Source organism: Doryrhamphus excisus, linkage group LG22 (genome assembly GCF_037039965.1).
Source record: "Doryrhamphus excisus strain RoL-2023G ecotype Guam linkage group LG22, RoL_Dexc_Guam_v1.1, whole genome shotgun sequence".
Taxonomy (NCBI): domain Eukaryota; kingdom Metazoa; phylum Chordata; class Actinopteri; order Syngnathiformes; family Syngnathidae; genus Doryrhamphus; species Doryrhamphus excisus.
In genome coordinates this window covers 12,988,529-13,000,583 of record NC_136378.1, presented here as the reverse complement: position 1 = coordinate 13,000,583, position 12,055 = coordinate 12,988,529, and the positions used below count along the sequence as shown (strand labels likewise).

Sequence of the window (12,055 nt, the reverse complement as noted above, 5' to 3'; positions counted from 1 at the left end):
GCATGTTCTCCCCGTGCATGCGTGGGTTTTCTCCAGGTACTCCGGTTTCCTCCCACATTCCAAAAACATGCTAGGTTAATTGTCGACTCCAAATTGTCCATAGGTATGAATGTGAGTGTGACTGGTTGTTTGTCTATACAGTGCATCCGGAAAGTATTCACAGTGCTTCACTTTTTCTACATTTTGTCATGTTACAGCCTCATTCCAAACTGAATTAAATTAATCTCTTACCTCAAAATTCTACACAAAATCCTCCATTATGACAATGTGAAAAAAGGTTTTTTTGACATGTTTTGAATTTATTAAAAATAGAAAACAAAAAAATCACATTTACATAAGTATTCACAGCCTTTGCCATGAAGCTCAAAATTGAGCTCAGGTGCATCTTTTTTCCACTGATCATCCTTGAGATCTTTCTACAGCTTAATTGGAGTCCACCTACAGTAAATTCAGTTGATTGGACATGATTTGGAAATATAATAACTGTCTATATAAGGTCCCGCAGTTGACTGTGCATGTCAGAGCACAAACACCAAGCATGAAGTCAAAAGAACTGTCTGTAGACCTGCGAGACAGGATTGTCTTGAGGCACAAATCTGGGGAAGGATACAGAAAAAATTCTGCTGCTTTGAAGGTCCCAATGAGCACAGTGGCCTCCATTATTCATGGAAGACGTTTGGAACCACCAGGACTCTTCCTAGAGTTGGCCGGCCTTCTAAACTGAGCGATCGGGGAAGAAGGGCCTTAGTCAGGGAGGTGACCAAGGCCCCGATGGTCACTCTGTCAGAGCTCCAGCGTTCCTCTGTGGAGAGAGGAGAGCCTTCCAGAAGGACAACCATCTCTGCAGCAATCCACCAATCAGGCCGTATGGTAGAGTGGCCAGACGAAAGCCATCAGACCAGAGAATTTTGTTTCTCATGGTCTGAGAGTCATTCAGGTGCTTTTTGGCAAATTCCAGACGGGCTGCCATGTTCCTTTTACTAAGGAGTGGCTTTCGTCTGGCCACTGTATGTGCCCTGGGATTGGCTGGCCACCAGTCCAGGGTGTACCCCGCCTCTTGCCCGATCCCAGCTATCCCAGCTGTATTATTATTATTATTAAGTAAGTTAAGTGATCTGAGAACGCAGCATTTTGTCTATGTACTGTTTATAGGACAAAGGTGGACCGCTGACATTTTTTAGATTTTCAAGTGAGCCCTGAGTTGGTAAAGTTTGGGAACCCCTGTTCTACCTTATCATTGAGCTTTGCTAGAAAGTCCTGGGCTAACAAATCTGAAAAACTTTGTGAAGATCCATGAAGCAATGACGAGTGTTCATCCTCTTAAAGAACAATCACTGTGATGGCAAGGAATGCACTTTAGATATTAATCTCCTTTCTGCATCAGCTGCTTCCAGCAGACCAGCACGTGGAAGCCTGCGGGTTGATTTATAATTGGCTTCAATATTTTCAGCTTAATGAAATGATGGTGATGTCGAGTGACCTGACACTGCTGGGGACTGAAATCTTTTCAAATCAGAGTGTCCTTGAATGCTCCATTTTGCTTCTTCTATGAGAAGTCTCTCCAAGGAAACCAATTGGTAATATTTATCACTCATTAATCCAGACCATTCAATTGATTTGCTTTCATTTACAAGGATTAATTTATAATAAAGACTCAATACAGAGAAGGTTTTTTGGCTGATGTTACTCATTAATTCTACAGTTGTTTTCTGTTCTGTCTACACAAATGTAGTCACTTGTATCTCGGAAGTAGATGGAGTCCAAACATTTGTAGACCAGTGTTTCTATTAGCTGGCCAACACAAAACTAAACACAAAATAGAACAACAATAGATTTTTTACTTTATTAGAGCCCTCTTAAGAAATAGCACCCCTACAGTAAACAATATAGTAGACAGAAAATAAGCAATTTAAGACATAAATACAACTCGAGTTTGTGTGCGTTGTAGAAAATGGTGTGTGGACAGGAAGCGCTGTCAGTTACATTACATTACATTAACATTACTGACACCTAGTGACCAGTGTAGAATACTACATATGATAATTTTTATGCTGGAAAATGCTGAATTTAGGCAAAATATGCGATATATGTTTGGACTAATCATAGGTCGTATTCAACCATGAAAATCACGTTTTGAAAAAGCAGTGAAGCCGTGAACTTGTAAACACTAATGGATGACTGTACTCACTCCCTTGTATGTTAGCCTTTTCATAATTATAAAATAAATAAAAATAAATACATAACTTATAATAATTACATGTAACATTTTAGGCGGACCCAACAGTGATGGCTTTGGTGTATTCCAGCGTTGTGTGCATGCAGCAGAACCAAATGTATTATAAGGGCTTCCCTGACAAAAAAAAAACCTCATCAAACTTATCGGGCCATTAAATTCTCTCATTTTCTCCAGCATGAAAATACTCCGCCATGGATGACTCTTCATTCTTGGATTTTAATAAAACTATCTCCAGAGCCTTCGCTGGTCCAAGTTCATTTAAAGAGCTCTTTATCACAGTCACACACTCACCCAGTACTGTACATGTATAATATAGTACACTACAGTGGTATTGCCCATCCCTTTCCATGTGGAGTTTTCCAAGTACTTACTGTCATCCCCTTAGTAATTTTCCATCTAAATGAACATGAAAGAAGAGGAATGGAACAAGCTGCATTAACACTTCACCTTTCCCCCTTGAAAGCATGTACTCAGCTCCATCTGGGAGCAGCGTCGTAACTTTAACCACATGTTTGATGAGCTGCTTTATCTTGTGACTTGTATTTACACTTTTATTCCAAATCATTTCCTGCATTTATTTGTACCCAGCGTCATAAGCCTTTAGCTTCCCTGCTAATCCAATGTTGTAGTTGTTGGACCAAACAGCGAATTGGCAGTGCCTTATTTTATTGATTGGACACAGCAAACACCGCCATACACACCAGAGACAGGTGGACAGGCACTTAGCAGCTGAAATAAAGAGTCTGGAGTCGGTTTCCTACCTGGAAACCCTGGTGCTAACCCGAGCTAGCAGGTCTTCAAACCGAGGCCCCTCCCGCCACACACGAACACGGCGCGAGAGAGAGAGAGAGAGAGAGAGAGAGAGAGAGAGAGAGGGACAGCTCGAGACAGAGAGAGTGAGCTGGAGAGAGAGACAGCCCAAACTTCCGCTTTGAGGCGGGTTGTGTGTGAAGGTGATGAGCGGTAAGGTGGATCAGTGATCAATGTTTATAAAAGGATTATCGATGAGGCGGTAAGTGCAATAAAGAAGAGGCCTTGCCTTCCTGCCATTAATTATTTAATTCTTTCCGGTAAAGCGGTCGGGATGCGAGAAAGACGCCACATCGGCGCGGATCGCCGCCTGTGAACCGGAGGAGAACCGGTCCATGATGTCCGCTGCCGGTGAGGTTCCTCCCCGAGCAGACGGAGGATGAAGAAGGTGGACTATAATGAAGGTGAGTGGCAAAGGACTGTGCGTCGTCCTGTCCGGCAGCCTCCTCTTCGTGTGCGCGCTCAGCGAACTTGTTGTGGGATTAAGATGCGTCTCGCTGGGTTCCTCAGTCAAAGAACATTTCCACCTGGGCGCCGCGGCTGGAGCTTTCTACTCCGGGATGCTGCTCGGATCCGGGCAGGTCCTCCTGGGCGTCGCGCTGCTCTGCTGCACCGGGAAGCCGCGCAGCAGGAACTTGGTCCTCCTGGGGGTTGTGGTCTTCTTGTTGGGGGTCCTCGCCGCCTTTTCCGGAGCCGTGGTGGACGGGGACACCGCTTCTCTGGTGGAGAGGAAATACACCCACTACTGCTTCCACTCGGGATATCTGCTGAGCTCCGCCTGTGAGCAGCTGAGGGAGTACCATCAGAGTCTGGTCATCTCCACGGTTCTCAGCACGTTGGAGTGCCTCCTGGGGCTGCTCAACCTGCTGCTCATCCAGCGCTACAAAGCGGCGCAGTTTTCCAGGAGCAGGCCGAGTCAGAGGCACAGCTCCGGGCCCATCATCTTCAGCGAGGAGCGGGACTGCTCCTCGGCGGATTTCCAGCCTGTGTCTTACATCAATTTAGCGGTATTGAACGTGTTCGATGAGACTGGAGCGGAGGTGCAGCGCGGCGGACACCCTTCCATCGAGCTGCCGGGGTACTCGCCCGCAGACCCGGAGGTCAACCGCTGCTTCCCCTTCTCTTACCCGCTCCCCAGCGACCTGCCGCCGGCTTATGAGGACATCTTCCCCGCTGAGGTGTGCAACACATAGCCGCTGTGGATGTGCTTTAACTCTCTTCATCCTCCGTCACCAACCGAGGAAGGCTTCAGGTTCTTACACCTGCTTATGTTGAACAATCACACTCATAACCCAAATAAAAGGCAAGCAACTTGTATACATCTGTGTTGGAATATTTGCTGTTCAGATTTATACTTCAATAAAAAGGATATTTAATCTCATTGGACGTATCCATGTGTCCAAATCAGTCAGCATGAAAAACCTGGGGACATTTTTGACTGGTGAAAGTTACACAGAGCATCTGGAAAGTATGACTGAAGCCTTCTGCTTATAGTTACTGAGAGCCTTATCCCAAAATAGAAAAAAATTATTTCCCCCCTCAAAATTCTACACAAAGTACCCCACAACGATGACATAAAAATTGTTTTTTTTGGAAATGTTTAGAAATGAAGTAAAATATATACAGTAAATATTTTTAAAAGAAATATGAACGCAAGTATTCAGAGCTTTCACTTTTTACTGGTTCTAAATCTTGTTCCAATATGATTTTTTTTGTAACATCTCACAATGGTAATATAAAAATGTTTTATGCAAATGTTTGCAAATTAATTAAATATATTTTTAAAGAAAGCCACATGTACTAAAGTATTCACAGCCTTCGCTTTTTACTGATTAGATATCTTTCTCCTTCATTTTCTTTCCTAAAAATTCGACAAACCCGATAACAATAAGATAAAAAAATTTATGAAAAAAAATTAAAAACATTTATTAAAAAATCACATGTATAAGTATTCACAGCCTTCACATTTCACTGATAAGAAATCTTTCTCCAAAATGGAATGAATTAATTTTCTTTCCTAAAAATTTGACACACAACACCCTCTGATGATAACATAAAAAAACATGTATAAGTATTCACAGCCTTCACATTTTAATGAGTCTAATTCTAAAATTATTATGAGGAAAAAAATTACATTTATTTCAACCAAAAATACCTCTTAGTGACAACATGTTTTTTTTTTTTTTAAGTGTGTTGCTCATCATTCAATGTATGCTTTATATATGTTATTTTGGTCTGAGAAGACACCCTGAGAGTTATTTCTTCTGTATGCTGTCCAAGACTTCTCATTAAAGAGCAAACTCTGCCTGGGAAACCCGCAGGCACCGCTTCGACACAACGGAGGCCCAAAATAGAGCAAAAAAAGCATGTGGAGGTCTTGCAGACGTTCAGTGTGACGGGGACAAAAGGAGCTACATTGATTGTTCTTCTACAGGCATCTTTTAATCATCATCTGTCTCTTAGTTGCATTAATTTTAATATATCTAGAGTTTTAACATAAAATATTTATTGGAAACTACAATCAGATAATTATAAGCAGCTGGTGGCAAACCTCCTGAAGTCCTACAAAGTATGTCAGCAAAGATACACTTTTTCTGCAGAGAAGTAAGCGATGAGCACGGTGAAGGATTCCACCAGGACATCGCAGCTATGGAGAAACGATATCAGGGAAAGTGGAATCCAGCGATGCTTTCAGTTACCGAAAAAGAATAAAAGGGCCACTTTGATATTTGATCAGTGAAAAGGTGTATTAATAGTACTTTTGGTTTTGTTTGGTTTTTTTTTTTATTTTTTTAAAATATTTAAACTTTATTCATATTGTTATTGGAATATGACTTTATTCCTATGACATTCAACTACAACATTCTTTTGTTTGCTTCTCATATTGACTTCTTTACTATTTTAACTTTATGCTACTAAAATTTCCCCCTAGTATTACAACTTTATCCTTGTAATATGACTTTTTCTCTTATTGAGACTATTCTTATAAAAGTGTTGCTGTTTTTTTTCTTTTTAAATACATTTTCTTGTTAAATGTTCTTAGAATGTGCCACAGGCCAATAAAAGAACAACATCAGGCCATAAATGACCCCTGGGCCACACTTTGGACACCCTTGATCTGTAGTTTTAAATTGTGTCCTTACTTTGAAGGTGCCTGTTGTTGAAGTTTTAATGATGTATGCTGATTTATCACGGTACATTGATGGCATTGAAATATTCATGCCATCCATTTGGACTGTACGGACAGACTGCATTTATTTTAGCTTCAGACGCTGTGATATAGATGAACGGCGAAAGCCTATCAAGCATACTCGAGCAGTTTATTATTTCCAGCTGCAAGTTGAGTTTTATGATCAAGTTCTATTTGTTCCCTCGTCGTAATGAGCATTGAGTGCACTTGGACCTGCCAGCACAGCATTCATCCGCTGCTGAAATTTCATTGTAAAAGTTTGCACACGCCCAAACACGATATCTATAATGATAAAATCAGTGTTCTCTGAAGCTGGGTTGGGGGGGATTGTGCGGGTGAGGGATCTTTAGTTGGATTGTGTTGCTGCATTAGTGTAATGAGCCTCCAAGCTCTAGTCACACAAGGTGAAAAAATGCTGACTTGCATCCTCTAACGTCCTCTCTTGAGGTGTCTGCACAAGTGATGGCGCTGCAGAAATTTGGAAGAATGATGAATGTTGATACGTGCACACTGCCAGAGAGTCTTGATGGAGCCTCCGGGTGAGGCCGTGACATCAAACAAAATGTCTTTGGCAATCCCGAAAGACACTTGGTACATTGTTGTAGCGCTGTGCACACAACCGTGATGGGATATTCATCACAATGAATACCGTGAGGTGGAAGTACTACAGTAGTAGTACAAAATAAGTGTTGTGGAAGCAGCTCCTCATGATATGAGATGAACAGGTGTACTTATTGGATACTGCGGCTGAGTGTCTGCTGTCTATACTTTAACAAAATCAATATCCCTAAAAGGTTTTGATACTACACTTATCCATTTGTCTGCAAAGTCTTGGTTTTAAAAGGCAACAACCATCCAAAAATGTTCTCTATTGCTGATGTGTGCTGTAAGCATCTACAGTTCCTGTCCACGGTTCAAGTTTGGATTTTGAGCCATATAAAGTATACTGTATGTCTATGGGCAGGAAATAAAACATCTATACACCAATCCCTCATTTATCATAGTTGATTGGTTCCAGACCCGACCGTGATAAGTGAATTGCCACAAAGTAGGATTGAATGAAATATATTTCTTGTTAGAGCATAGAAAACCTATTAAAAACCTTAGAAATACGTTTTTTTTAACATGATGAGAACTATCTAGACTTGAAATAACAGTCCTTAGTCCCACTGAGTTTTACAAGAGTTTCCTATTTGTCCTCAGCTTAATTAACGTCACGTTTCTGTGTGCATATCGTACATCTGACACAAGTAATGGATTGCTTCGTATATCACTTGGTTAATGTGAGTGCATCTACGCTGCAGTGTGATTTGCACTGTATGGACGGACGTGTCCTTGCAGCCGGAAGACAGTTTTTACGAGGGGAGATGTGTTTTCTTGTAAATGACTTAAAAGTGTCTATATGATTGGTAGAAGTGAAAACCTTCATCTGTCCATTCCAGTAAAAGTGTAAGTAGTGAATGTATGCAAGCAGACTGTGAGGCAGTGAGGCAGAAGAGCACTGGCAGTGTGTGCAGCCTCACCACAGAACTGGGCGTCCATCAGCGGCTTCAGCAGTGGAGCCAGCTGGAAACTTGTAGTAACCTCTTTGGGTGGCTGCAGACAACGCCTGGAGTGTGGCTGAAGTCCGGTCGCTCTTGGTGGAAAAACAGCTAACAAATACAGGACTTCACTTCCAGATGCAGTCCAAACGAGGTCTTGCTAACGGACATCCTTCATGGAGCAGTTATCACAGAGTCAGGAAATCCATCTGTAATCTTCTTGGAGAGGCTGAATGATTATCCTGGCATTTGTTAGGGCGATAAACTTTGTTACCTGCTGAGTGCGTGGACACACAAACTGGAAATTAGAGACATTGTGATTATTTTCCAACCATCAGGGATCAAACTACTTACTGGAGTACTGGACTAACCCTTCCCAAAGAAACATTTGTTAGTCGGTAACACATTTTGTACACATGGTCTTCAGGTTATGTATAATTAGTGGGAACATATACCTAAAATAACACGCTCGAAGGACAAGGAAGTCCTGCACAGTAATCTCTCATTTACTGCAGTTAACCGCTTCCATGAAAAGCACAATTTTTGTTTATAAATCAAATATTTTCAGTTACGAGCATAGAATACCTGTTTCTGACCTTCTAAGTAACATTATTATAGCCCTTTAGACATGAAATAACACCCCTAGAGTCACCGTTCCCTCGTATTGCCCAACATAGTAGATATAATAAGAGAAAATAAGACATAAGTAAGACACTGTGTGTTGTAAATGTGTTCAAGTGGCACCGACAGGAAGTGGCATCAGGGGTTCATGAGCTCTCAATGAAACATCTCTGCTGGAATTGCGTTATGTCAAGAAGCTAAAATAAAAATTAAACTTGTATTGGTACTTGTCTTGTATATTTCTAAGGTACCTTTTGGGTGTTAAGTTGCTGTGTGATGATTTTAGTGTTCTCCGTAAGTCAGACTGTCATTTTGAGTTAAAAACATCCTTGTCATGAGTTCTTGTATCTTGTAATTGGCTCCTGCCAAATAAAAAGAGTAACATTTCCTCACTCATTTTTGAGTATGTAGCCTTAGCTGGACAAAGTTTGGACACACATTTGGCATTAAAACATAGATAGTGAGCCAGCAGGCCGTCCATCAGGTCCACCATTAGTGACCTCACAAATGCTCTCCTTGACGAATGGACATTCTCTCACAGAGACACTCCAACCTCTTGTAGAGAATCTCCCCAGAAGAGTCCAACACTTTTGTCCGTGCGGTTTCGAGTCCATACTTCATCAAATGTCCATCCATCCTGGAGAGATGACAGCACATTACTTCCAACTGAGATCATTTACTGGGCTGCTAATCACTGACAAGAAAATGTTCATAATTTGTGTCTTCAACTGCCGTTGCTGACGACAAATCACAAAAGGGGAATTTATGGAGGGAAGTACATTTATTCCATGAGGAGAAAAAAAAAAAAAACTGGATGGATCGACTTCCATAAATCGCGATCAACACTTTCATGACATTACAGAAAAGACAAATATAGACAACTAATTCAAATTGAATAGGATCACAGTAACAAACATACAGTAGATTGCATAGAACATAACAATATGACCAGAGGCTCTAAACTTTGTCACTATTAGTTAAGAATATCAACATTTCAGCCTTTTCTCCATACATTATGCCTTTTCTATTTTATCCATGTCTGCTGGTTTTGGTTTATTTTATTTCTACAATGTGCCGCTGGACCCTCGTCTTCGTGATGGTGGGGCGTCCGCCCCCTAAACGAGTCGTACACACACAGGAAATAATGTAAGCCCATCAATCACAGCCTTAAAGGTCAGCTTCGCTGAAGCTGGAGGGTTTTTTGGAAGTGCATGTCAAATACATACAAGGCAGTGGGAACCGGCAAAATGTGACGTGAAGCTTATTTGACATATTTGATTGATTGACATATTTAGTGTAATATTTCAAATACTTGTTTTCCTCTCATGGAACGTAAACAACCAAAATTGTGTTTAGTATGACACAGTGAAGCGCAAATTGCAATAATAATCCGATTGTTACATGAATAGCTTAATTGAGAATAATTGTTTGATAATTTTGTGTTCACATGTTTAGTTTGGGGTTTCATCTGGAAAGGATGGATGATGCTAACCGATATGATGCTAACTGAGAACAACAAAACAAAAATCAAATACACCAATCACACACATGTTGTTATGCAAAGTCTTCCTCTTAAAGTTACGTTTTACCGTGGAATGTGACTTTTGGTTTTGGAATGCTGGGTAAAATTCAAACATTTGGAGCATCATCACAGAAATAGCAGGGTGTTTTCTTTGTAGACAAAGTGAGAAGCTGTGGATGTCAGACGTGAGGGATGACTCACACACACACAAAGTGCTTTCCATCAGAAGGTGCTTTCATTTACACCTTTTCAACGACCCCCACGAGGCAAAAGAAGGAATAACACGATTAGCTACTAAGTTGAAAACTCCCTTCTCTGTGAGCTGAAAACCTGGAGACGCGGGACTCACACACGATCCAGAAAATAACTGACAATGTATACAAATTAAGTAAGGGTGCTATTTCATGTCTGGAGGGCACTAATTATGTTAAAAATCACATGTAGAAGGTCTTAACAGGATTTCAATGTTGTAACTATGAAAATATTCTATTTATAAATAAGAATAAGGTAAATAAATCCTACTTCACTTATTACTCGAATATGGTTACCTTTCATTAGTGCATTTTCATAGACGTAGACGAGTTGTCAACATAAGCGGGATTGCGTTTCTTTAAGTGTTGTCTTCTCTAACAGTGAAAAGTGAAATTTGCATAAACTATGAAGCGCTTTGTGTAAAAAAATAAAATAAAATAAACAACTTTGAAAAGCGACTATGGCTCAGTGTGTGATTTTGCACCGCCTGAGGTGACTTGGGAGATGTCGGTAATCTTGGCCGCAGGTGAGAAAATGTCACATGGCAGTCAGATTCATCAAGCTGAGTGACAGGCTTGGAGGCGGGAACATGTAATTCATCTTTGTGCCTGGAAGTGATACGTTGTGCCTTGTGGCTTGTGGCTTCAACACCGGATCTTTCACCGGATTTTGTCAGATGAAACCTCAGTGGGTTTGACGATGTTACAAACAGCACGTATACATTCCGACATGTCTGGGATTCATCCTAAAAACAACTACAAAAATATGTAAATCATCCTTTTTGGAAAGGAGGTCCTCGGTCTCAGGAGCAGTTCCGTTCCCACGGCAGTATTATAAGTCAAGTTTTAATATAAGTCGAAACGTCAACCACTACACTCGTGCCCTGAAACCGGAATTTTCCAAAATCTCCATAAGGGGGAAAACCTCCAATTACATGTGGATAAGGGGCCAAAAGAAATTGAGAGAAGTTGGAAAATCCATTGCAACCACTGGCCGGGATTTGCCAAAAAGTAAAGAGATAAACCTCGTAAATTCTGAGATATAGGTTTCATGGACTGATGGTGGGGTGGGGTGGGGTGGGGTGGGGGCGAGGGGCATTAGACGACGTGACTGTCTACCAATGCATGGGCGATTAACACAACCATTCATGATGTTTCCTGTGCTATTTAAAAAACAATCTACAGGTCTTTGTATATCAAATACTGTACAAACTTAAAGTCGCGTCCGTTTACGTAAACACTTCCCTGAAGTCTGCTACTTCATCTCAAATACATATAAAAAGGTAGTGATTCAGCATACATCCTTGTGGGAAGTACTTTGTGGTATTTTCATGGTATCTTAATATCTTCTTCAAAACAGTATTTATACATCACTACTCAGAAAGGCAGTGCAACCTAGAAAGAAAAGTGATGGAGACACCTTTTCAGATGCATCCATCCGCATACTGTGGAAAAATAGTACTAGCATTTCAAGGAGAGTAGGAAAAAATATATGATAATAACCTTTGACCTTTATGCGCACTATAGAGCGCTGAAGCTGGATCTTTGCTCCATGGCGATGAAGAAGAGACAGACGGCGGTGGTGAGCAGCAAGTGCATGGCCTCGTAGAGTAATTTAGGAGAAAAGACGCTCCAGATGAAGGGATGGTTGCGCATGATGGTTATCAGGACTATGTAGGCTGCGGCTGGCACGGACCTAAGCACAGCCAGGCAGTAGCAACCATGGCTGATGGCAGCCAAAGTCCTGCATGCAGAGGGAAATTAGGAAAAAGCCGAAAGAAAGAAAGAAAAAGAAAAACAGAAAGAAAGAATCATTTATGACAGATTACCTTGTTGCTCTCAATCCCAACAAACGGTACAACACCCGATGGTCCAGTCATGAGA

General features: G+C 41.2%; 2 protein-coding genes across 6 annotated transcripts in view; one reads left to right on the top strand and one right to left on the bottom strand.

Moving 5' to 3' along the window:
• The first annotated feature begins 3,144 nt into the window (after positions 1–3,144).
• Positions 3,145–4,576, top strand: tmem271 (transmembrane protein 271). Of its 2 annotated transcripts, XM_058063288.2 has the most exons (3): positions 3,145–3,199; positions 3,313–3,450; positions 3,557–4,576. In XM_058063288.2, exons 2-3 carry the CDS (start codon positions 3,426–3,428, stop codon positions 4,237–4,239), a joined length of 708 nt encoding a protein of 235 aa, XP_057919271.2. In that variant the 5' UTR covers positions 3,145–3,199; positions 3,313–3,425; the 3' UTR covers positions 4,240–4,576. The 2 variants fall into 2 exon arrangements, with proteins under 2 accessions (XP_057919271.2, XP_057919270.2); XM_058063287.2 differs by having other exon boundaries at positions 3,154–3,248; positions 3,313–4,576.
• A 954-nt stretch (positions 4,577–5,530) lies between these two features.
• The window catches only part of pigg (phosphatidylinositol glycan anchor biosynthesis class G (EMM blood group)), a 33,785-nt gene continuing 27,260 nt past the window's right edge, over positions 5,531–12,055 (bottom strand). The window contains exons 13-14 of one of the 4 annotated variants that reach the window (XM_058063282.2): positions 11,675–11,915; positions 5,531–8,054 (exon numbers count right to left, since the gene is read on the bottom strand). In XM_058063282.2, the coding sequence (XP_057919265.2) occupies positions 11,693–11,915 (223 nt within the window). In that variant the 3' untranslated portion in view covers positions 5,531–8,054; positions 11,675–11,692. Of the gene's footprint in view, positions 8,055–8,519; positions 9,036–9,475; positions 11,916–12,055 lie in introns of those variants that run through there. The other 3 variants (XM_058063281.2, XM_058063284.2, XM_078788304.1) reach the window with 3 other exon arrangements.